This window comes from Dermacentor silvarum, chromosome 1 (assembly GCF_013339745.2).
Source record: "Dermacentor silvarum isolate Dsil-2018 chromosome 1, BIME_Dsil_1.4, whole genome shotgun sequence".
NCBI classification, from domain to species: domain Eukaryota; kingdom Metazoa; phylum Arthropoda; class Arachnida; order Ixodida; family Ixodidae; genus Dermacentor; species Dermacentor silvarum.
Window position 1 is genome coordinate 256,929,559 of NC_051154.1, and position 23,940 is coordinate 256,953,498.

Genomic DNA, 23,940 nt, shown 5'->3' on the forward strand with positions numbered 1-23,940 from the left:
AGCTTGCTGAAGGCCAGAAGGGAGACCGTTGCGACAAGCTTCTTCCATGCTGGTTTCGAATGTAGACCAGTCAATTCGCCGGATTGTGTTTGGCGAATGGCAGCTGGCCAAACCCTTGATCTTAAGGTAACTGGGGATATGATCACTCCCATGTGTCTCAATGTCTAAAAACCACTTTACACGAGTAGCCAAGCGACGTGACACAAAAGCCAAGTCTAAGCAACTGCTGTATGATGAGCCTCGTAAAAAGGTAGGGCTCCCATCATTAAGAAGGGACAGTCCATGGTCAGATGCGAATGAAGCCAATCGTCGGCCGGTTGCGTTAATTTTAGAGCTTCCCCAGATAGGATGGTGGGCGTTAAAGTCTCCTGTGATAATCCATGGACCAGGGGTTGCTGTCAAGATGTCTTCAAGTCTCTTGCTATCAAACCGGGTTGAAGGGGATAAGTAGGTACCCACCAGTGTAAAGGCTACCTTTTTCTTCTTAACAGTCAGGCAAACATACTGATTCTCATCATGAGGTGGCACTTGCTGAACGACGTAGGTAAGCTCCCGACGAATAAACACAACGACCTTGCTGCTTTCGCTGCAAGTTGAGGACATGATTGATTCGTAGCCGGATAGACGGATTGGGTTTGATAATTTCGGTTCACAGATTACGATGATTGGGAAACGGTTAGAATGTACAAACTGACGAAAATCAGGCATCCGACATCTAAGTCCTCTGGCGTTCCACTGGATAATAGATGCCTCTCTGACCTCTTGGCGGAACGATTGGTGATTGCCATCCATGGTTCTACTCGAGGGCTGCTAGGACTGGGCTCAGCGCGTCCAGCACTTGCAGGCCACTTCGAGCGGCTGGGGTTGCAATACTTGTCAGTAGCTCTTTAATGACATTCATTAGGGACCGCAGCATCGGTATGATCTGTCGGTCAACCCTTGGTACTTCATCCACCGAAGTGTGCGTGGAAGTAGACATCAGGCGGGGAGGCTCCTTGGCAGGCTGTGTGCGCGGAAGCGCAGGCCAGTCTTCCGCGGCTTTAGATTTGTCAGTCTCAATCCTCTTCGTGCTTGTATGTTTACTTGCACTCGAAGGTAGTGGGTTGGGTGCGTCCTGCGTATGATTAACACCACGTCTTGTACGCTTGCGTCGACGATTACGCCGGCGTCGTACAGTCTCAGCAGCTTCCCTATGGGATGAGCTGTCTCGGACCATTTGTTTAAGCACGGCAATTTCTCTCCGGATTTTCGGGCACTCTTTGGATGAGGCATCATGGGATCCATCGCAGTTATTGCACTTTAAATGTGTTGCGCGGCAAGCGTCCACAGTGTGCGACTCAGCGCAGCGTGGACAAACCGTACTCTTTGTACAGACGCCCTTGACATGGCCGATCTTCATACAGTTATGGCACTGAAGTGGCTTGGGCACGAATGGGCGAACAGCATGTCGGAAGTGGCCAACCTTGACATGCGAAGGAATGGAATCGCCCTTGAATATCAACTTCACGCAGCGGGAGTTGCCAAGGCGGAGCACATGTGTGATGATAACTCCTTCGGTCACTGGTTTGATGAGGATTGGCAGATCCGAGTTCGCTATGGCCAAATCAATGTCGTAAATGACGCCCGCCATGCTGGATTCGTCCAATGGTACACGCGGTCGGACTTTGATGCCTCCCAAATCGGTTATTTTCCGAAGCTTGTCCAACGCGCTACAATTTGTCGCGTCCACAGCGAGGATATTCTTTCGCGTGTTTATTCGAACTTCCCTTATGTCATTCGGCGCCACCCCCTCGAGGAACATGGAGAGAGCTTGCCTGTTAAGCGTTCGGAGGCTGACGGAGGAGTCCTCGGGTACGAAGAGGACTGAGTGCGGCCAGCGTTCAATTTTTGTCTTCATTGTTAATGTCCTCGCTGGTGAAGACACCTTGAGAAACCTTCTTTTGGCTTTCCTGCTCATCACAGACTCAAAGCTGTCATCCGACGAGTCGTCGCCGGCGACCGAGTACAGTTCGGTGTCCTCACTGGTGGTAGACCAGGAACCTCGTTTCCTCGACGAGCTCGCCATGGTTGACCTTTGGCCGGGTGTCACCGCAGTTGACTCCGCGTCCATAGCCACAAGGCAGCGAGCCTCGCTGATGACCTCGCTGGTGCTGGACCAGGCGCGTTGATTCCCCGGGGAGCTTGCCATAGCAGACCTCAGGCAGGGCGGGCCTGTGGAAGGCTCCGCGTCCGTTGCCACGAGGCAGGGAGCAGCGTCCCCGAAAAACGTGGAAAACTTGATCAAAATGCAAGGAACAGAGATAGAAGCGTTCTATCAAACAGGCACTTCGTCGTCGTTCGACTTGCCGAGCGGTCTCATTTGTTCTTATGAGGGTGCAGCGTATGCGAACCTGTCCGTTGTGAGCGGAGCTATAGTCCTTCCTCCTCCTCCTCCGTTTGTGCTGGTCAGCGAGCAGGTCTGCGACGTTCTTTGGGCGCCATGTCGGCGTCGTCATTGTCAGTCGTACTCCCTTAAATAAATGAGTCATTGTGGCAGGCGGCGACGCCGTGACAGCGAGACAAAAAAAGTCGGCCGACCGATGCCCGTGCTTGTCGGGCTCGATGCGTGCGGCCAGTCTCCTCCCGCCTTCCTGCAGCGGGCAAGGCCGACACTCGCGAGTGGCGGATGTGTGTGTGTGTGTGTGCGAAGCTGAAGCGGCCTTGCGACGCGGCCGCTCGCGAGAGCAGAGCGATAGCATCTGCGCTCGGGACATCGGTGATGTCGGCGACAAAAGAAGGCCGCGGGGTCGCCCGTTCCGAGTGGCGCTCCCATGGGACTGCCTTCGCGATGTGCTACAGTCGGCGCGGATCGTGCGCTAAGCGCGCAGGCGATGAACGGGTCGAATGAAGACGTCTTTCCTCGCGCCGAAGCGCAACAGCTCGTAATACGAGACGGGTTTCCGCAAGTACTCAACGCCCTGCTGTTTTTTATTTATTTTCGTTACTGCTAGTCTGTTTTACTGAGACCGTAGCAGATGGGCATAATAAACGCGCGAATGAAGTGCACCTTGGAACGACACATAGTATTACACGCTATCCTATTGCAAAATGGATATTTCTTCTTCCTTGTTCGCGCTGTAGGTGTGACGCATGCTTGAGCTTGAAGGATCGTGCTTAAGGCATGTTCGGAAAACTGGTTATTTTTCGAGATATCGCATCGCGGAATCGAGCACTGAAATATAGTAGTGTTCGTGTTTCATTTCCGGTCTCTCAGCACGCCTCATAGCTGCCCGATATTCTATATTCGATAGCGGATGCCCGCGTAAACAAGGGGATCATCCTTCCGCGCGGTGTTCAAGATACCCGAAGGGCGATTGACATTATGCGGCATTTATTGTCAACGCGGTTTCAACGTTGCAGCTACCAGCCTCTGTGTGTCATATCTATGGCGCGATGGACAGAAAGCCGTGCAAAATGCTGCAGCGCTTTTGATTCCGCAGTATTTCCTTCTCATCCTTCTGTTTTCTCCGAGCAGCCTCGGTCTATATGTTATCCCAATCATTAATCTACCGGCATAGACTTGCAATGTATACTATATAGGCTTCTAAGGCGTGCTGGGACTCGGGGTCGCGTTTGGGCCGCTGATCCTTCAGCCATAGAGATGAGTACGTCCGGAAGTAAGAGCTTGAGAAAGAGGGTTTATTCTACATATTTACAGTGACTCCAGATATGGAAGCCCACTCCATGGGGGAGGACTTTGAAAGTCTCAGCTCACTACATGTCTGAGCACATATCAGAACACGTCAGGACACACCACTGCACCCCTTGGTGTCCGCTTATATAACAGTCGTCTTCCCTAGTTGACCCGACCAGGGAATCTGATGACCTTGGTGCGGCCAATCAGAGGGGTCGTATTGTTCACAATACTGCGCCTCTAATGTTGCACCTTCGCCCTCGCATTTGCCGCAACTACGTGGCCATCTGGGAAACCGAGGTCGTCGCCGCTCCCACGGCAGTAATTCCACTAAGTTGGCCCCTCGCATCAATCAGTGGCATCTCCGCGACGGTCAGCTTGTCATTGTCGGTGTCGGGCACTACCGCCAGGTAGGCGGCCGCTGATGAAGGAGGTGGTATCGGGGGAAACACTCAAAGGATGCGCACTGCCGATTTGGGGTGCTTGTTTGCCCGTCACCATCGGTGTCGGGCACTGTCGCCGTCAGCGAGACGTTGATGAAAGGGCTTGTCTCGATGGAAACGGCCAAAGAATGCGCCCTGCCGATTCGGCACGCAACAGGCGACAGAACGGTCGCGTCAGAAAGACCGCAGCTGCTTCTGCGCGTATTAAACACAAATGAGGTCGCAATGTCCAACATGAGTACATTGAACTCCCTTGTTTTCATGTGTATGTTTCCCTCGGACATATCGTTTAGAATGACTCGCGCTGAGTAACCGGCGTCGTATGTGCGACTGCATCGTGGATACTCTTTTCGAATGGCAAAAAGAAAAAAAAAATAAATCAACTTCAAATCGCGTAATCATTAAAATTCAACACGCCCCCAGAAAAAAAGAGAGAAAGTTGTAATAATTAAAAGAGGAGAGGGGGGATTTCGCGCAAACTTTGCAATAAACCAATCATGCAGTCCACCAGTCTTGCACTGAAAAAAAAAAACATAACAATAATAAGCGGCTTGTATCAACACAGGGTAAAATAAACGCCCACTTGAACTTGTCTATTGTTCTATTTCCGACTCGTATGTTTCGTATTTTGACAGATTAAAATGATACGCTGCGGTGGCTCCGTGGCAATGGCGTTATTGTGCTGCGGAGCACGAGGTCGCGGATTCGATTACTGGCTGCATTTCGATGGCTAAGAAATATAAGAACGCTCCTGTATATTTGGGTTTAGAACCTTAGGTTCACGTTAAAGAACCCCAGATCATGGTCTTAATTAATGCGGAGCCCTGCACCAAGGCGTCCCTCGTAACCCACAGGGCCGTTTCGGGAAGCTTTAGCTCGGGACCTCTGTACCTTAATACATGGAAAAGGAGACAATTTTTCTCGCCAACCACTGCTCCGAATTTGATTAAGTTTGTTAGACGTAAAATAAACAAAGTTGAAATCTAGTAACCGTTAGACGCGGATTATTTGATCTCGGTCCTCGGTTTTTAAAAAATAAATATTGTTGAAAATTTCAAAATTTAGAAACACGAAATTGTCAAGTTTACAACTATCCAGCTCAGTCAGCAATGACAATGATATCGAAATTATGTGAACTGCACCTAATAGCACATTTAAAGTGGACATAATTGATATGCTATACACATCTGTGAAATGTATTATTAATTTGTGAATAGGACCTGTAACAAATACACGTAAAATATAAATTAATATATCAGCTTTGTCCGCTTCGGATGTTCTAACGGATGTAGTTTACAGAACTGCGATGTGTGTCGTTGGCGCAGAGTTACCAATTTGTTAACTGCCTGCTCCTATTTTTTTTTTTCAAGCTTCGCAATTTTCGGCAATTTTTATAAAATAATTCACGCCCTAAATCAAAATTCCGCTTCCATCAGTCACTATAATTTTACTTTCTCTTTCAAATACAACAAATTTAATAAAAATCATTCAAGGGTTATCTAAAAAAAAAGCGTTTCCGCATGTATATTGAAAAGGCGGCATCGGCACTGGACCGGAGATAGTTACCTCCTAAATCCCAGAATTAAAATTAATGTTTCAAATGATTTCAACATGGCTGAAAGTGGTGATTGAACAATAATGCAGATAGGCCAGTTGAACATCACCTGGGAATAGAGTGTTTCTTCTTTCGTGCGTAATTCTGTCACAGTGACTGCGTCAAAGCCTCTTTCCATGTTTCCTAATGTTTCCTAATATGTTTCCCAATACTTTTTTTCCTAATCCACATTAGACCCACATAGGATTAGTCCGCCAACGTATCCATGCAATGACGTCATAACTGCGATCGTTGGCCCTGAAGTGCAGGGGGAAGTACAAGCAACGTGGTCCAACTCTATCGGACTGACATGCTTATGCTAAGCTGTTTAGAACGAAAACAGCGCACTAGGGGACAAGGAAGATAGACAGACAGAGCGCTGTGTGTGTGTGTGTCTCTCTCTCACTTCTCTGTCCCGTTAGCTTGCGCGCTCTTTTCGTTCTGTATACAGGGCGCCAACAAGCCCAACAGCAAACTCTCTCGAAGTAAAAGCTTTTCGTCCGCTGTTTTGCCAAGCGAAACAGAGCCAAGGCATTATGTATAAGTATACTATAGGCCAGTGGGCCGGTACACGGGGTTGGCTCGTGCTATTCGATATTCATGTCGCACCGCCCTTCGATCCCGCCAAACCATCAAATATTCTCAAGACTCGCTCGTGAACAAAAAAGGAGGAGGGTTGGAGATTGTGGAAGGGGAGGGGGGGGGTCACTTAGAAAAAAAAAAAAAGAAGGCAGAAGACGTGTGTGATGGGGGGGGGGGGGGGGGGGGGGGTTTACGCCACCATTTTTTCCGGGCACGTAAGTGCTTGCACACGCCGCGCTCCTCCTCTTCCTCGGTGGTCGCCTTTCGACGCGGCTTCCTCCTCTCACCCTCCCCTTTGTGGTCGCGTCGTGGTTCTTTAAGGAGGGGAGCAACTGACTGGGCAGAGAAGCACCGTTATCTGCGCCAAGGTCGTGTTTACTTTCTCTCCTCGCATGTGCCGGGGGGCGCCCGTCGGCCGCCTTGCTCTCGCGCGGACGCCCGACTTTGCGGAACGACTCGTCGACGTTCGCGCTAGTCGTCGCCGCTGTTTTCTTTACGCTCTCGCCTGCGGCAGCGTCGAGGACCACCCGCTCGCCGTCGTCAGCGGTGCGCTGGCGTCTGGCGAGCACGTCCTTGGCAGTGGCCGAGGCGGGAAGAAGCCAGCCTGCGAGGCATGCCCGCGCGAAGGGCCCCCTCCGGACATCGCGCGCCAGGGCCACCAGTGAACGGCCGAACGTGCGCGAGTGTGTGTGGTCGTGCGGTGAAACGCGGCGCCCCGAGTTGGGTTCCTGGCCTCTCCTTATTCGCTGGCCCATCGCGCTGAGAAAGGCTCGAGATTCGATATAAAGCACGCGCGCACTTTGATGTTCTCGGCGATGGTCGCAGCCCTCTCATCTCTCTCCTCACCGGCTTCGCAGCTGATGAAAAGTGTTAATGCGGGGGAGGGGGGGGGGGGGGGGTGCACATCACCTCTCACAGGTGGCGTAAGCGCGAGACATCAGCGACTGTCCAGGCCCGTGGGAAGGATGAGCTAGAGGGATTCAGCTTTTGCGTGCACTTTTATCCAATATTAGCCCTTATCCTGGCTTGTTTCACGCGAACGGTCGCTTGATTTGTTTTTATTATTTTCTCTTATTGCGCTATTTGGCAGCAATGATCTTGTTCCACCACAGCCCCGTGTTGACAAAATCGCAGTATTCTTGGTCTTGCGTTGCACATGCAGAGGGGCGGGGATCGAGTTCGCAAATGTATTAGCTGCATATACCGTGTCATGGAAGGATCGCGCACTCGGAGTCAACACGGCGAATGCAAATGACGCTGACGAGGTGCGTATTCCGCCAGAGGCCGACGGTTTGTTGGTCGCTATATAGCATCCATGCTCGCCACTGTCCAATACTTGTCACAAGCTTGTGTGCGTCTCTGCACGGCTTTATTTTTTTATTTTTTTATTTTAGGCAATTACACCACCCTTCTTCTCTCTCCTCCGTTCCACACGCTACGAGCTTACGAAAGCCTCTGTTCTGTGTGTTTCTTTTTGTTGCTGTTGTTGTGTATTGCGCGCCCGCGTCGCATACGCGTTCGTACTTCCCTTTTCTTCTCTCTTTCTGGAAGCAGCGCAAAATTCGCCCGCCGCGCGCGTTTCTTGATTCTCCCTTCACTGCCACCTCTAAATTTAGGACAACACACCGCAGCCAGTCTCCGCACACTCACTGCCCTGCAGTGTGTGTGCGAGCAGCACAGGCTCTACGAAGCGCAAGTTGCGCTTAGAAAAAAAGAGATGCGCTCTCTCTCTCTCGTTCCCGTTGTGAAACTCGATCTGCGCGGGAGAGCGCTGTTGTGCCTTCCCACAACAGCGTGTGGTGCGGCGGCATCCCGGAGAACAACGCCCGCCGTACGCCGGGCTGCCCGCGCAGCTTGTTTACCACGACGCAATTCTCGCCTCGGCGTGTGCGCCGATGTCGACGCAACGTTGCCGGGGGAAAAACACAGATTTCGAGAGAAAGGAGAGGAAGGGGGCGCTCTATCTCACAATGCCACCCGCGGTGTGTGTGTGTGTGTGTGTGTGTGTGTGTAGCCAGGAGGAAAAGAGGACAGACGCGGTGTGGCTGATGCTGCTTTCGCTTCTTTGTTGTAAGCGCACCGCCGACGACTTTGCTGCTCGCGTTTTAGAGGCGCTTACTCTCTCGCGCGAGCTGTCTTAACGCGGCCAGTGGCCTGAATTTGCGGAGAATTTGCTCGTCGGCGCACGCTAGCGTTGTACTTTCATTAGCAGGGAGATTGGAGACGCGCCGAGGCACGCGGAGAGAACCTGCGATTTTGAGCGGAATCACAGAGCCCGTATATATATAGAGTTTCCCACTAAAGTTATACTCTAGCTATGGAACTCTGGCACGGCGACCGTCCAACTGTATGCCATGTGAAAACGTGTTATAAATATACAACCATATGAAGAAAACAGACAGCAGCTATAGACAACGCATGAATGCAGTATATGTCTCTGTGTGCATAAATATTCATCGCTAATTGTTGCATTTGTAACGCAACCTTTCGTCGGTGAATATTAGCCATTTGCAAAGTGACAAAGCCGCATGAAGCCAGAAGGACGAAGTGTCGACAAAATTCATGTACTATATATATATATATATATATATATATATATATATATATATATATCCATCATTTCCCCGTTGGCTGAACCGCCAAACGTTTACGGGAGCTTCGAGTCTTGTGCGATCGAGATTGGTGTTTATAGACACTATGGCGCCACACTTTCCCTCTGGTAATTTTTGTAGGAAATTCTTAATGTTGTTGTTGTTGTTGTTGTTGTTGTTGTTGTTGTTGTTGTTGTTGTTGTTGTTGTTGTTGTTGTTGTTGTTGTTGTTGTTGTTGTTGTTGTTGTCGACTTTAACTTGTATGTTCGGGCCTGCCCTGTTCCTCGTCTTTCTCTTCTTCTTAGGTTTGAGCTCTGAACATGCATTACAATGCGGCCTACAATGCGGCCGTGAGCCTATAGTGGCGTTCATTGCAAGGATGTTCAAAAAGTTTGGATGTTAAAAAATGTTTGGAGCGTAATGGCGTGTTTCTTGAACGCTGAGAGATTCAGCTGCATGCGCGCGCACGCGCTCATACAACATACAACCGTCCTTCAAAGGTAAGCTGTTTTGGTTCTGCACCATGTGCACGCCGAAAACCGCGGGAACGCAGTGTTGCCGCTTCGCATACCTATGGGGTAGATTTGAGGTCAGTCGAGATTACGACGATAACTGGGGATATAGTGCGACATGGATTTTCAAGTTTAAGTTTGTGGATATCGTTATATGAGCCTGATGGCGCTGTAGTGTTTCGGAGCCTTAATTCCGTCAACACTCGCGCTATGAGCAAGCCCCTGATATGGGAGATGTAGAGCAGCGGCTTCTTCTCTTCGCAGAGCATGCACTCGAGACCGGACAAAATAGAGCGTTGAATTTTGCTACGCGCGCTACTTTCGCGAAATTCATGCGATAAAATCACGATCCTATAGCGCGCTGTATGGCAGCTCTGTTGTATCGACCATAACAATGAAGAGGGGCGGATGTCTGTCGCGTAACGCTGCAATGCACAGTATAGTATACTGGGCATATAGTGCAAGTAAATATCATCATCATCAGCCTATATTTATGTCCACTACAGGACGAAGGCCTCTCCCTGCGATCTCCAATTACCCCTGTCTTGCGCTAGCTGAGTCCAACTTGCACCCGCACATTTCCTAACTTTATCCCCCCACCTAGTTTTCTGCCGACCTTGAATTGGGGAGATTGTGACTCCAATTGCCTGACCCCTTTCTTGATCGGTAACTTTCTACTTTTCTTGTGGAGAACCAAGGTAGCTGTGGAATCTTTGTAGATATTTTCCAAGATTTTCACGTATGCCTCCTGGACTCCTTGATTACGCAATGCCTCTATGACTGCTGGTATCTCTACTGAATCAGATGCCTTTTCATAATTTATGAAAGCCATATAGAGAGGTTGATTGTACTCCGCAGATTTCTCAATTATCTGATTCATGACATGGATGTGATCCATCGTAGAATATCCCTTCCTGAAGCCAGCCTGTTCTCTTGGCTGACTGAAGTCAACTGTTGCCCTGATTCTATTGGAAATTATCTCGGTGAATATTTTATACAATACTGAAAGCAGGCTAATAGGTCTATAACTTTTCAATTCTTTAACGTCTCCCTTTGGAGGAACGCCAACATTAGTATAATGTTGGCGTATACAAATGTTGGCGTTCCTCCAGCTCTCTGGTACACTTGAAGTCGGGAGGCATTGCATAGTAAATATACTAATACTCAATTCATGAACAGTTGGTAGAACAAGGCATGTCGCTGAAGCCAACGTTCCGACAAAGCGTCTTGTCTTCGTCAGGTTCCTGACGAAGACAATCCCCCCCGTCGGCACGTTGGCTTGAGCGACATGCCTTGTTCTCCCACTGCTCGCCACTTCAAGCCTCCCTCTTCCTGAGAGCCTCTCTCTTGTTTTGTAATCCTCGATTGGCAATTCAGACGCTCCGCGCCGTTTTCAGTGCTCTACTGCCTTACCCCGAGACCCTGGCTGGCGTAACGGTCACCGAGGAAGTTAGGCAACGGGTATACTTGGCTCGCGTCCACGCCTCGCGCAGCGCCTCGGGCGCAGCACGACGAAGCGGCCGCGACGCCAGCAGATTGCGACGCCGATATAGGCGCGGTCCCACCTAACGAGACCCATCTGCGCCCCGTTATGAAGCGACGCACGCACAGGTCCGGCTACGCACGCCATGCACCCGCCGAAGCGCCATTTCTTCTTATAGGCTCCACTGCGGGGGCCGTCTGCTTACATACCATACATCTATATACATTGACTGCATGCGCACGTTCTCAACTCGGGCATGAGCTGTGAGCAGAAAGCAGGCGCCCTTATATATGCCCTTCAGACGCGAATTATGATCGACTGTCGATAAATGTGCGAAACATACATAATTTTATGCCGCCAGGGTGCTTGAGACTCCACTGAAAGCAAGTCAAGATGGTAGAATGACTCTTTGTGCATTTTATGACGAGTCATCATAATTGCGGAGTAACTAAGAATTTGAATATTGTAAAGCCAGTCATGATAAGTTTCTTCATAAAAAGCATTGAATCACCTGCGCGAAGTACATGCACAAGTTATTTATTGGCCACATGCATTTCAAGAAAAGAAACAGTATTTCGAGGTTGCTATAGACATGCCCCACGTCAAACGTCACGTAAAACACGGTAGTTCCTTCACCAGAAATTTATACACAACCCCCTAACACCCCTCCAACACACCCCCCCCCCCCCCAGGAGAATCTGGACCCGACCCCGACCCCCCCCCCCCCCCAAAAAAAAAAGAAAAGTTATTCCGGACCAACCCCCCTCCCTTCTTTCAGACAGGGACTCATCCTGTAAGAAAATTACGCTGAACCAACGCACTGTGGTAATCGCTTTAAGAAATATTTACTCTTGGCAGAGATGGACACTACGTGGCCTTAATTTCGAGGCCCAATTTTGATGTTCAGCGCGCAGACGACAGCGGTACCCTTCGACCTGCAGGGAGCGGAGAATCCTGGAAGCCGCGGTAAACGCTTGCGAGTGAATGAGATGCGAGATTCATGTTTGGTCTTTCTGTTTTTCCATTTTTAAGTCAACGTACTCGTATGCACAATACGTACAGCAAGACCAGTAGCCCTGTGCTTAGTCGTAAAATTTACAACGTGGCACATTGCTCTTGCTATCGTTAAGATCCGAACGACTATAGAATTTACAGACAGGTATCCTGGAGAGCTGGCTTCACAGCAAGCACTGCTAATGCTTGCGTGCGAGGTCGAGAGAAAAAGAATGTTCCCTGCTTTGTCATCAGCCTGCAATGAAGGTACCGCTTCTTCCCGTAGGAATTGCTGCCGTTGAAAGAAGCTTTTCCACCATGAACAGGCTCTTAACATCAGATAGATGTCACATGACGCCGGCTCATGTCGGCGCGCTGATGAAAATTTCTATCGAAGCTCCAATATACTTAAGTATCCCCAATATTAGGAACGCAACAGACGAAGAAAAGGATGAATATTTGCAGTTTGTGGACCAAGCCTACATGCAAACAAAAATATTAACTTCAAATTTTCAGATACTATGCGATGAAAATTGATATTAACGATTAGAATTCATTTCATATCTCATTCTTAAATAAGAAAGTCCTATTTAAGTATTCTTTCCTTTTCTACCCACTGTCACCCGATTTATGGCTAGTCCGCCGTAGTGGGTTGTGCTATACATATATACATCAAAGCAAACCAAACCTATATGATGTGAACAAAGAAACCACGTCAGGTATTGTGCGGGGTGACACTGGTGCAATTGTGTAGTTTGTGTAGTCCCCACCTTTTTTTGTTATTATTTTGTGAATGTGGCAGCCACGGCTGGCCTAGTAGTTTCTTTGGATATTGTATGTACCGGATTGTTGCGGACATGATGCGCATATATACTTTTTGAATGCGAATCATTTCTTGGCGATCACATACCACTTCGAGAGTATCTATCTATCCGCCTACGTCTTGGTGCTCTCATGGTCGTTTCGTTAACTTGGTAAGTACCAAAATTGGCATGGTATGACAAGAGTGTATGACAAACATAAACAATAGGTCATGACGTGAGTGTCATGTAGGTCATGAAACAGCCGCCTACATCTTGGTGCTCTCATAGTCGTTTCCTTAACTTGGTAGGGTCCTCGCACACTCCTTCGCTTAACTTCGATTCCCACAGGGCATGGGATCTGCCGGGGTTTTTTTTTAATTGTTCTTAGTTGTTATATTTCAATTATATTGTTTAATGTACATGGTTTCTCTGTGCCTATTGTGCTTGGTATTGTTTTGTTTTTCTCGTGCAAAGTGATATTGTACTTAGTTTTGGAAACGCCTGCATTTTGTTCTTTCAATAAGACTTGTAGATTAAGAACTTGCTTCACTTTGTTCTGCATAGAAAAAAAAAGAATAAGCTTCGCGAAATCAAATGAAAACTCTAAATGCTGTCCCTTATATGTTCTTGCAATTTTCAAACGTGGTGACAGATGCCATGGGTGTTTAAATATAGTACTGAAATTATAATCCCGAAAAACTAGGCACACATTTCGGCCTTCTATACAGCGTTCGCTCTTGCCTGCCTGTCTCTACCTTCCGTTGCAGGATTGTTTGCGCAGCAACATCACCTCTACATGCAATAACAAGGACGAACTCCCTTGTAAGATGTGGTTTAATACTCTGGCTTAAAAGGTTAATTAGTATACTTCTGCTAATTAGGAGCTTTTTCGTCACCATTTGCTAAAAAAGCGTTAAGCCTTAATTAAATAAAACAACGTGATAAAAAGAACACTAGCCTCTTAACCCCCCCCCCCCCCCCCCCCCGGCCTTTTGCTCAAAAAAAGATAAGCAATACTTCATATCCACACACCCTCGCGTTCTGGTAACCCCCCCCCCCCCCAAAGTCGAAATTCTGGATAAACCCCTGGCCTTCACCAAAGCGGTAATTTGTAACGATACATATCACTCAGAAGTAAAATAGAAGTAATATAGGCCCCAATTCACAAAACCTTCTTACACTAAAATTGTTCGTAGGAGAAAATTTCAGCCAATACTGATGCTGGACATATTATTAGCGAGGACGGCTGGCCAATGGCAGAGAGTACTTACGAAAAAGAAACTTTGTGAATTCGGCCCTATAGGTTAGCAGAATGATCAATTTACCCTATAGCCCAATGTTTGTACTCTGTTCATTGCTCTACCACTGCACAGAAATGGCAAAAATAGGTCGCGTCCACAGATGTGGACGCCGTGTCTAAAGGCGATAATACAACCCCGCCACGACGCTATACGAACGTCTTTCGGCTTCTCGCCCTGGAGACGAAGCTCTACTTTCGGGGCCCGTATTGACAAAAAGTCTCTTACGCTGGAATTGTTCGTAAGAGCAAATTCCAGCCAGTCGTGATGCTGGACATATTATTTGCGAATCCTTCCAGTCATTCGCAAAGAACACTCCCGCACGAAAATATTTGTGAATTCGGCTCCGGTTTCTTTGTCAAATGAATGTGTACGTGCCATAGCTATGCAGGGTGTTTCAGCGAACACTCTAAAAAAATATTTAAAGGTTGCCTGCGGCAGATAGCACAATTCTATAGTTCATGAGCTGGTCTACTCGAAGAGGCGGACATTAGTTGCACAAAAAATTGAAATGCATAATCGACTAATTAACAAAAATTCACGAATAAGGTTTTTAACTAATTACCTTACGTCCCACATCGCAATTTACAAATTCTAGCCGCGGAGTTCGCAAGGCGGATCCACTTCGAACGAATTCTCAGGATGACACCAGTTCCGAGATATCAATTCCCGCACTTTGCGGATAAATGCATTGGCGTTCCAGTTACTTTCTTAACAAAACGTCGTTTTATGCATTGAAGCACAAAAGTACCCGTGCGCGCGAAGCGCACGTGTACAAGTGGAAATTTCAGACTGTGTCGTGGGCAATCGCGCTATTGTTTAGCGATTTGTCGTCCTCGGTAGGGGTACGCTGCCTTCAAGGACACGTGAAATGCACCGCGAGAAGAAAAAGAAAAAAAAAACTAAATAATCCCAAAAGCAACAAAAATGGGGTCACTGAAAAAAACTGGATGGGCAGAGCCGGAAGCATGCGCCAGCGCGAACGCGTATACGCAAGCATGCGTGAGCATGCCGCACGTTCTTTCGCCCGGCACCCGAACAGCGAAAGAGAGCGCGTGAATCACTCTCCAAACAGTCGGCGCGTCAGAGGACGAGCCAACTAAGCATTCAACGTCAGCAGTCTGCTTCGCGCGGCCTCTGTGCACTATATAGCTACGTCCGCGGCAAGCGTGCCTGTGTATATATACACTGCACGATTGTGTATATATATACGTAGTTAAAAATCATGTTCTCTGTCTTACCGAACGCAACTTATTATAGGTATGTACTACAGCGCTGGCGCGTTTTTGTGTATAGGCGCGGCCCTCGCAACCTATATGCATGCAAGACCGCGCGTTAGCATAATAGGCGCGGCTTCGACAGGCCGCATGCGTCTTGCGCAACCTTCGGGTTCTAGCCGCGGATCGTGGGCGGCGTGTATTCGCTCGCGGTGTTCTCGCAAGAACAACAAACGCGCCTGTTCCCGGACCGCGAGTGCAGAACGCGAACCGATGAAATCGGAAAAAAAAAAAAAAAAAAAAAAAAAAAAAAAAACCGGCGCAAGAAGGACTTGGTATAGAAGACCAGCAGTTATTTATTCTTTTTTCACTCCGCTCATCCTCTCGCGGAATGGTTTACAAAGAACGATTTCGTATACGCACTGACTGACAGGTCGCAATCCATCAGTTTCTGGATAAGCGAAAATGACAGAAGCAGAAAAAGATCCGCTGTTCAGCTTAGAAAAGGGCCGCAGCTAGCTGCGTATAGCTTTCCATTCTGGGAGCGGAATGGTGATTCCGGATTCTTTTCGTTCTTAAGGGATGTGTAGAAAGGGGGGTGGGGGGTATTTTCGAAATAAGTGAACTGCTTGGGATAAAGACAAAAGCGGGCAGAGGGGCACGACAGACGACCCCACCTGCGCCCTCCCCTCACCAACGACATTAATAATAATCCGACAAACGGCATAGGGAAAACTGCGTCACGTAATCTTTTCCTTTATTATTTACTAAAAGAAAATGTCTTTGTTCACATTGTAAATCGCCGTCCACACCCTTTCCCTCGCTCTAAGCGTATAGGCGTGTAAATCCGCGGTCCCCGATGAAGTATACGGTAATGGATTGACGGGGAGAGCACAAGAAGTCACGCACATACACATCAAGGCTATTTCGCAGCCGTCTGCACAAAGCTTAAGCTAGCCTTTCTCTGCAATCTCACGCCACACGAGGACGAACTATTCCTTTAATGCTTCCTACAAAAATGTCCAAAGAGAACTCTGGCGCTATACTGTCTACGAGTTCGACCCTGGCCTCGGCGACCGCATTCCGATGGGGGCGGAAAGCGAAGACTCTCGTGTACCGCGCATTGCGGTGCGCGTTAAAGAACCCCAGGTGGTCGAAATTAATCCGGAGTCACCCCCACTATATACGGCGTGCCTCGTGATCAGATCGTTATTTTGGCGCGTAATACCCGAGAATATAATTGAGCTTTATTTTCTCGTTAATGTCAGCGGGAGCTGCAAGCATATAGAGGTTGAGTCAGCATGGAAATTATGGTTATATCTATAGTACATGGATTTGCCTAAACGTCGCCTTCTGGATTCCACCGGCTTTTTTGTTTTTTTTTTACTTTGCAAATTGATAATTTTCCACAAAATACTGCGTTATAAATTAACAAGTCGCAGTGATTACGCACGTGCTCAGAAACCTATCGCCTTCGAGCATTTAGAAAGAAAAAAAATGGGTAGGCTGTTGGAGGGACGCAGCTGTAGTGCGTTGGGTACGTGACACACCTTGTGCGTGCTGCAGAAGGTGTATGTGCATTAGGGTAGATGAATGAACGTAACCAAATACATGAGTTACATTTATTCACGCATTAGAAAGCTTACGTGCCTATATATGTTACAGCTAGTGAGTGTCTTACGGTCTAATTTTGCGATCATGCTCCATCCCTGTTCGTAGAGGGCCCGTTGGTTTGGCAGAGTGTGTGCGGGGGGTCCCATAGGGTTAAGCGTAAGAAAGATAAATCGTATACTCCCGCCTAAAGCCACAGGTGCACACGGTATACGCGTATACTCGGACGATCGCTTCCGGCGATACAGCTTTCAGTGCGCGCTTATTGGCTGGTTAAGCAAAACCGGATGGGCCCATTGACTCATCCGGTTTTGGATCATCCGGTAACGCGAAGGCGGTAGTATCGCCTAAAGTGATCGTCCGAGAACACGTCCCCAGATCAAACAAATCTTTTCACTGCCAATCATTCTCACGGTAGCTGGGCGATTATACAGGAGTCCCCTCTTGTTTTAGAGCGCAGCAGGGGCCCTTTCCTGCGTCGGCGCCGGCGTGTTTTTGTGACCATAAAAGGCGCAGGGTTGGCGTCCACTTTCAACGCGAAGCCCCCATCAGGCTTTCTCAACCGGGGCCACTGATCGCAATATGCCCGCGGTGGCGTATGCGTTCCTTGCGCATATTGCAACCGGCGATTGGAGGAGGGAAGAGCTGAAGTGCACCGTCCTATTAAGGAAGTCCTTGCGCTCGCTAACGCTCGCGTTCCAACGAAGCGAACGTCTGCTGCTTGACTGCGTCAGGGCTCGCGCGCGGGCCGGCTGACGAATCCGAGCTGCAGTTTAAACAACTCGTCGACCGTGCGGCTCAGTTCGGCGTATGGAGCAGGCTTCTTTCGCGTCGACAAAGGATCCGTTTGCAGAAAGCACTCGGTGAGCGGCGGCGTGCGTTTGAAAGCGGCTCGGAACCTGTTTTAAGACCGTGGCGACGAGGTTCATCAATACACCTCCGACACGGAGCGCTGCCCATCATTTAGAGAGCTGCTTCCTCCCTTACGTTCCTCCCCCTATTTGCACGCCACTCGGTTGTCTTTTTTCCTTTTAAAAGCGCGAGTTAGGAAAAAGAACAGCCAGCCGCGTTCGCGGCTGAGCGAGTACAGGCATGGACTCGCTCGATCTCGTCGCATAACCGGCGCTCGCTGACCCCGCGAGTTCACTCGCCCCTGAAGGCGAAGAATGACACAACGAGCAGGTTCGATGGAGCTTACAGGCTTTCACGTGCGACATTGAGGTGGCCTTCGCTGTCGATTGTACGCTGTGTACTGACGCAGCAGACTTTCGTGTCGGAACGCGCCGCTCGAGACTTTGCGAATGTGCTGTTTCCAGGTAGAAGGCGCTTAATCAGGGTAGCAGAAAGCCGCTGCTTCGAGAACAAGTAAAATCAAGGAGGAAAGTATTTTTGTTAGGTTTGTTGTCGTCCGATTATAGTGATTTCTTATCGGCCATCACGGATGCCAATTAAGCAGCCGACCCCGGCGATTGCTGGGGTGTGACTTTGCGAGCCATGGTAGCAAAAGACGAGAACGAGTTTCGTTGCAAAATGTGGCCCCGCGATTGTATATAGCAGGTTTGCCATCGTCAATTGGTGCAGGAAAAAGAAGGGCCTCAAATCAATCATTGATTGATTCATGGGGTTTTAGCCCCATATCAACACCGGGGCTATGTGAGACGACGCGTAGTGGAGGACTCCGGGTTAATTTTGACCACTATATAGGGTTCTTTAACGTGCATCAAGTCTCGAGGGAGGACTGTTCCGAATGATTATTCTGCAGGAAAGCCGTGGATTCCGTCGCCTGCCTTTCGGACATTTTCTTCTGGAAGACATGTCTAGCTTCAATATTGACTGGAATATTCTTGAAAACAATTCTAACGTAAAAGCTTTTTTCGTGAATGCGGGCCCAGTTCATGAGCGTACGCACGAGGCAGGATTACTTCTGCTCCATAAACTCCGGTCATTCATAAAAAAAAAATGTCTTGCTTTTAAAGCAGCCTGTATACGAATTTGTTGTCTCGATTCGGTACAGCAGTTTATTATTTGGCAAGTCTCACTATGTTTGCTTCGCTTTAAAACAATATAGGTGCTGTGTTATCGCAGTTCTGTCCTTCAAGAAAAAAACACAACACTCTACGTGCGTCCGGTGATGTTTTTCATTACTGTCATTGTCACGGTGCGCCATAAAATTGATAGCAGTTGTTTCTCATTTACAAGCTTCTAAATTGACCCGACAATACGACAAATGATTGAGGACCTTAGCCGAGAAAGTGTAAGAGTGGGGTTGACGATGAATATGCAGAAAACAAATATAATGTTCAACAGCCTGGCAAGGGAACAAAAGTTCAGGATCGCCCGTCAGCCTCTAGAGTCTGTAAAGGTGTACGTTATCTAGGTCAATTACTCACAGGGGACACCTGCATGATCATGAGAAGGGAACTTACAGAAGAATAAAATTGAGTTGCAGTGCATACGGCAGGCATTGCCAAATCCTGACAGGGAGCTTACCAATGTCGTAGAAAAGAAAAGTGTACAATCATTGCATTCTACCGGTGCTAACATATGGGGCAGAAACTTGGAGGTTAACACAGAAGCTCGAGAACAAGTTAAGGACCGCACAAAGAGCAATGGAACGAAAAAATGTTAGGCATAACGTTAAGAGACAGGAAGAGAGCGGTATCGATCAGAGAACAAACGGGGATAGCCGATATTCTAGTTGACATTAAGCGAAAGAAATGGAGCTGGGCAGGCCATTTAATGCGTAGGATGTATAACCGGTGGACCATTAGGGTTACAGAATGGATACCAAGAGAAGGGAAGTGCAGTCGAGGACGGCATAAAACTAGGTGGGGAGATGAAGTTAGGAAATTTGCAGGCGCAAGTTGGAATGAGCTATAGCGCAAGATGGAGGTAATTGGAGATCGCAGGGACAGGTCTTCGTCCTGCAGTGGACATAAATATAGGCTGATGATGATGATGATGATGATGATGATGAGATTGACCCGACGTCTAATTGCGAACGTTGCGATTGACGGCACATGTTTGTATAAAATAATGTAAATAATTAGGCCTTTTCCAAACGGACTCCTCGCCAACTGTATAATTTCACTTTGTTTAGAATTGAGTAAATATTCTACAGTAGATTCAATATTCAGAGGATCGTTTTTTTCTCGAGCATTCGGATTCGATTACAATCGGCACTTCCACTATTCGAACACCTCTAAGTTGTACTGTTGATTAGCTGTAGTAACGCTGATACCTGCGCCCAATGTCCCGCCATTTAGAGCTCAAGAAACGGCGAGTGTTGTGGAGATAACTTTCTTGACGTATGCTTCTATATTCCATATTCCAGTTGTATTTTTTGTTGCCATATTTGTCAATGTTCAAGCCACGTTCGAGCAGTCTTCATCTTTCTCTCTCTTTCTGCTGTCACATTTCGTGGCCCCGTTGTAGCTAATCGTGGTCAATTAGAAAGTACTAACCGTCATAAACATGTGATTCTTCATAATCTTTCGCAATGCGTGGCCTGCCCGGCTTGTAGAGTACTTTTCTGCAGGTTATATATATAGGCCTGTCGAGCGATGACTTCGCGAAGCACCTATAGAGCATATAGATCGTCAAAGTGGAACTAATAGTGGCTGATACTTCGGGAGTTGCATCATCGATCCTGCTGTGTTCAACGCTTGCAGTCAAAAGAGAGAGAGAGAGATAGAGAGAGAGAGGGAGACAGAGAGGTCATTCAGTTATAAGCGGGCGCGTCATCATTGTAAATGTGTGTTGTTAGCATCGGAGAGGTGAAGGTGCACACCCATGAAGCTTCGCCCATTCAGTTATAAGCGGGCGCGTCATCATTGTAAATGTGTGTTGTTAGCATCGGAGAGGTGAAGGTGCACACCCATGAAGCTTCGCCCCGTCTGCTCACTTCGTGGCGCCCAGGGTGGTGCTATAGCTCTTAGCCGAAGCCGCTAAGTCCGCAATTCCACGTAACCGCATGAGGCAAACGAAAGTCACTATACACTAATCTATTCACTGTATAGAGAAAACAGTGCATAGTAGCAGTTTAGACAAATAGAAGAAATATGTGGAATAATGGATGCCTGGCTCATACATGATTCCACACATTCAATGACGAAACCGGTACAGTAAAAAAAAAAAAAAAAAAAAAAAAAGTTCAAAGAAAGCAATTTTCTCCCCCCCCCCCCCCCCAAAAAAAAAAAAGAGCAATAAGGAGGAGGAGAAGAAGAAAGTGAAAGTATCGTATCACATGTATGGGACAGAGTGGAGACAAATTATGACCAGCAATGGCAGAAAACAAACAGATGCTTTTCACCACTTCCCCCAACACGTCTCTTGCCTCGGCTCCAACACTGGTGCCATGAGTTCTCGCTCGCTTCGTGTTCGAGCCCGTGTTTAGAAGAGGGCGAGAGCCAGGACAGCAGCGGTCTTTCCCTCCCTTAACCCGCGAGGAGCGACCCTCAGCGCCTCGGGCGCATCGAGACCCAGGGCGAAACTGGCACGACCCGGAGTTCCTTGGCACGGTGCTCGCTGTGCGTGCGTTTGTGTGCACCCGAGGCCGGCGCGCACCAACGCGGGCATTGAAACGGAGGCCGCACCTCAGAGAGGAACAAACAAATAGAAAGAAAGAAAGAAAGAAAGAAAGAAAGAAAGAAAGAAAGAAAGAAAGAAAGAAAGAAAGAAAGAAAGAAAGAAAGGAAGGAAGAAAGAAAGAAAGAAAGAAAGAGTGCGCAACAGCGCCCACTGGCGGCCCGCTGGCTCCTGACACCCAACCGGGACCGGGACCTCGCTCTTCGCCTTGGCCGCAGAAGAGCGTGGTCGGATTTGCGCGGGCGCATCGCGGTCTGTGTCTCCGTGCGTGCTCGAACCCACGCGAGCGTCCCACGATCAAAAACATACTACTGCCTTTGCCAGAGAAGGAAGCGCGCTGCCGTGAGTAGCCGCTCGTTTGGCAAAGGCACTCGCTGTTGGTCTCCGAGAGCGTGTGGTGTTTTTTTCGTGCTTGCGGACGCCCCAGAAGACTTCGTCGCGGCAGAGTGTCTCCTGACAGGGACAACCGTGTGTACTGTTGCGGACACAGCCGTGTCTCCATGTCTTCTTCGCTACCTCTGTTTGAGCTGCTTGAAGCATAAACAGCCGTCGAAAACTAGTGGAGCTATAAGAACTACCTGTGACAACCACAGACTCCTAGCAACTGTGCCTTCCAGACCAGCGTGCCGTGTTGTACGTCGGGAGCGTTGGTCTGCTGTCGAGATCGGAAGAGCCCTGCCAGCATCGAGTTTTCTGCGAGTTTTACTCGTCAGGAACCGGCTGGCATCTCTCTGCCCTGTTGCCGGGAAGAGTGCCGCGGCCTTTCGGCATCGTCCCTGCCCGCAGTCGCCCTCGACCCTTCGGTGACACACATCAGGACCGTCGAGGATCCTTGACCTGGAGACCCTCGCGCACGCTGTGTTCTCGCGTCTTTCCGAGAAAGGAGTCCAGAACTCTTCTCTTCCAGACGTGCGATTCTTTCGGGTAGACGTGATAGGCGCGGCGTCTTGGCGTGCTACGGAGCAGCGCACGTCTTGGGAGTGGTTGCAGTGTCCGGCGGCATCGACATGATCGTGGTCACGCACTTCGGCAAGCCAATGACGCGGAAGAAAGGTGGGTGCCGAGCTTGTCCGCGTGTAGCATGCAGGGTCGACTATGGATGGAATGTGTCGAAGGGGACGGCGGATGTCACAGTGATCCCGCCCTCCCCCATCTCGCATGGAGCGTAATTTAATTGCCTTTTGCTGGAGCACCCGACATGAAATGCTATACGCTGAAAGTGCATCCATGTAATGGCGACTAGTGCCTGATACGTGCCGTTTCCTGAGGAAATGACGTGCAACTATTCGCCGCGCCTGAAAATGGATTTTACAGAATCGCCGCCGAGACGATCTGGCGAACATTGTTAGTCTTTGTGTGCAACACATAAGATCAAGCGTCCTATACTGTGATTTGTGACTTACAACATGGGGGTGTCTTTGACGATATACGACATACCAAAATACGACGGAATTGAATTCTGAGGTTTTACGTGCGAAAACCACGATTTGATCCACGAGGCAGGCCGTAGTGGGAGACTGACCACCAGGGGATCTTTAACGCGCCCCCAATGCGCGGGCGTTTTTGCATTTCGCGCCCATTGAAATGCGGCCGGCATTTGATCCCCCGACCTCGTGCTATATATTAGCGCAACACCATAGCTGCTAAGCCACCGCGGCGGGTGTAAATGCGACGGAAACTTCAGCTCTGTTCTCTGGGTTGCAGCTTGTTGTCTTAAATTTGAGTAATCTATTTTTAACTCGTACATACAATTCTGCCACGACACTCCGTGGAGTCATAGTAAAACAGGAAATATTTGACTTTCACATTTGTGGAAACAAGCGGATATGAATATGGTACTTAACGCGATTTACTCGTTCGTCAGTGCCACGGACCTGCGAGCTGCTGGAATGTCCACTGCGGTGCGCCGCGCGCGTGAGTTCTGCTCCAAGTTATTTGCGTAGATGTGCAAGAGTGGGCCAAAGACATACTGTGACGTATACACAGAGACGATCGGGCAACAGGTGCGTTGAACGCTGTCCAAAGGACGCGTATGACAGTTTGCCAGGCGCCCGCCCGGCGGGCCAACGTCGAAGAAGTTCCCTCACCTCGACACTGTGGCTAACAAACGTAATCCGTCTTAGCGCACCTGGAGCGTGGTTTTCATTCCACAGCCGATTCGGGCTCACCATTTGTTTGCTACTGCAGTCATGCAGAAAGCCGCTGTTGGATTTACTGTGCACGTTTCTGGTTCAGTCGCCTTAGCACATGTGTATATGACGTAGCCACTTCAGCAAGAAATCAATGCCACTTGTCATTCAATGGCGAACAAACAGCTATTTTGATAACACCTTGTGTGTACACGATGTAAGTCGTCGCGGAAATCTTGCAAAAATCACCGCGGCGCTTGTAAGTATTATATTGATGATGATGAAGTTTATTGGTATTCCCTTTGAAACGGGGTGGAGAGAAATAGTCACCTAGCCTGCTTGATTTATTCAGGTTTTACTACATTTATCGCCATCTAACGGTTTGCCTATCTTACTTCGATATTTTATTTCGTATTTAAAACCT

The 23,940-nt window shown here is 48.6% G+C and overlaps 1 protein-coding gene across 1 annotated transcript in view; it reads left to right on the top strand.

Annotated features, from left to right (window-relative positions):
• Nucleotides 1–21,541: 21,541 nt before the first annotated feature.
• The window catches only part of LOC119437068 (SH2 domain-containing protein 4A-like), a 79,173-nt gene continuing 76,774 nt past the window's right edge, over nucleotides 21,542–23,940 (top strand). Inside the window, exon 1 of the mRNA XM_037704139.2 lies at nucleotides 21,542–22,440. Within this exon, the coding sequence (XP_037560067.1) occupies nucleotides 22,395–22,440 (46 nt within the window). The 5' untranslated portion in view covers nucleotides 21,542–22,394. The remainder of the gene's footprint in view (nucleotides 22,441–23,940) is intronic.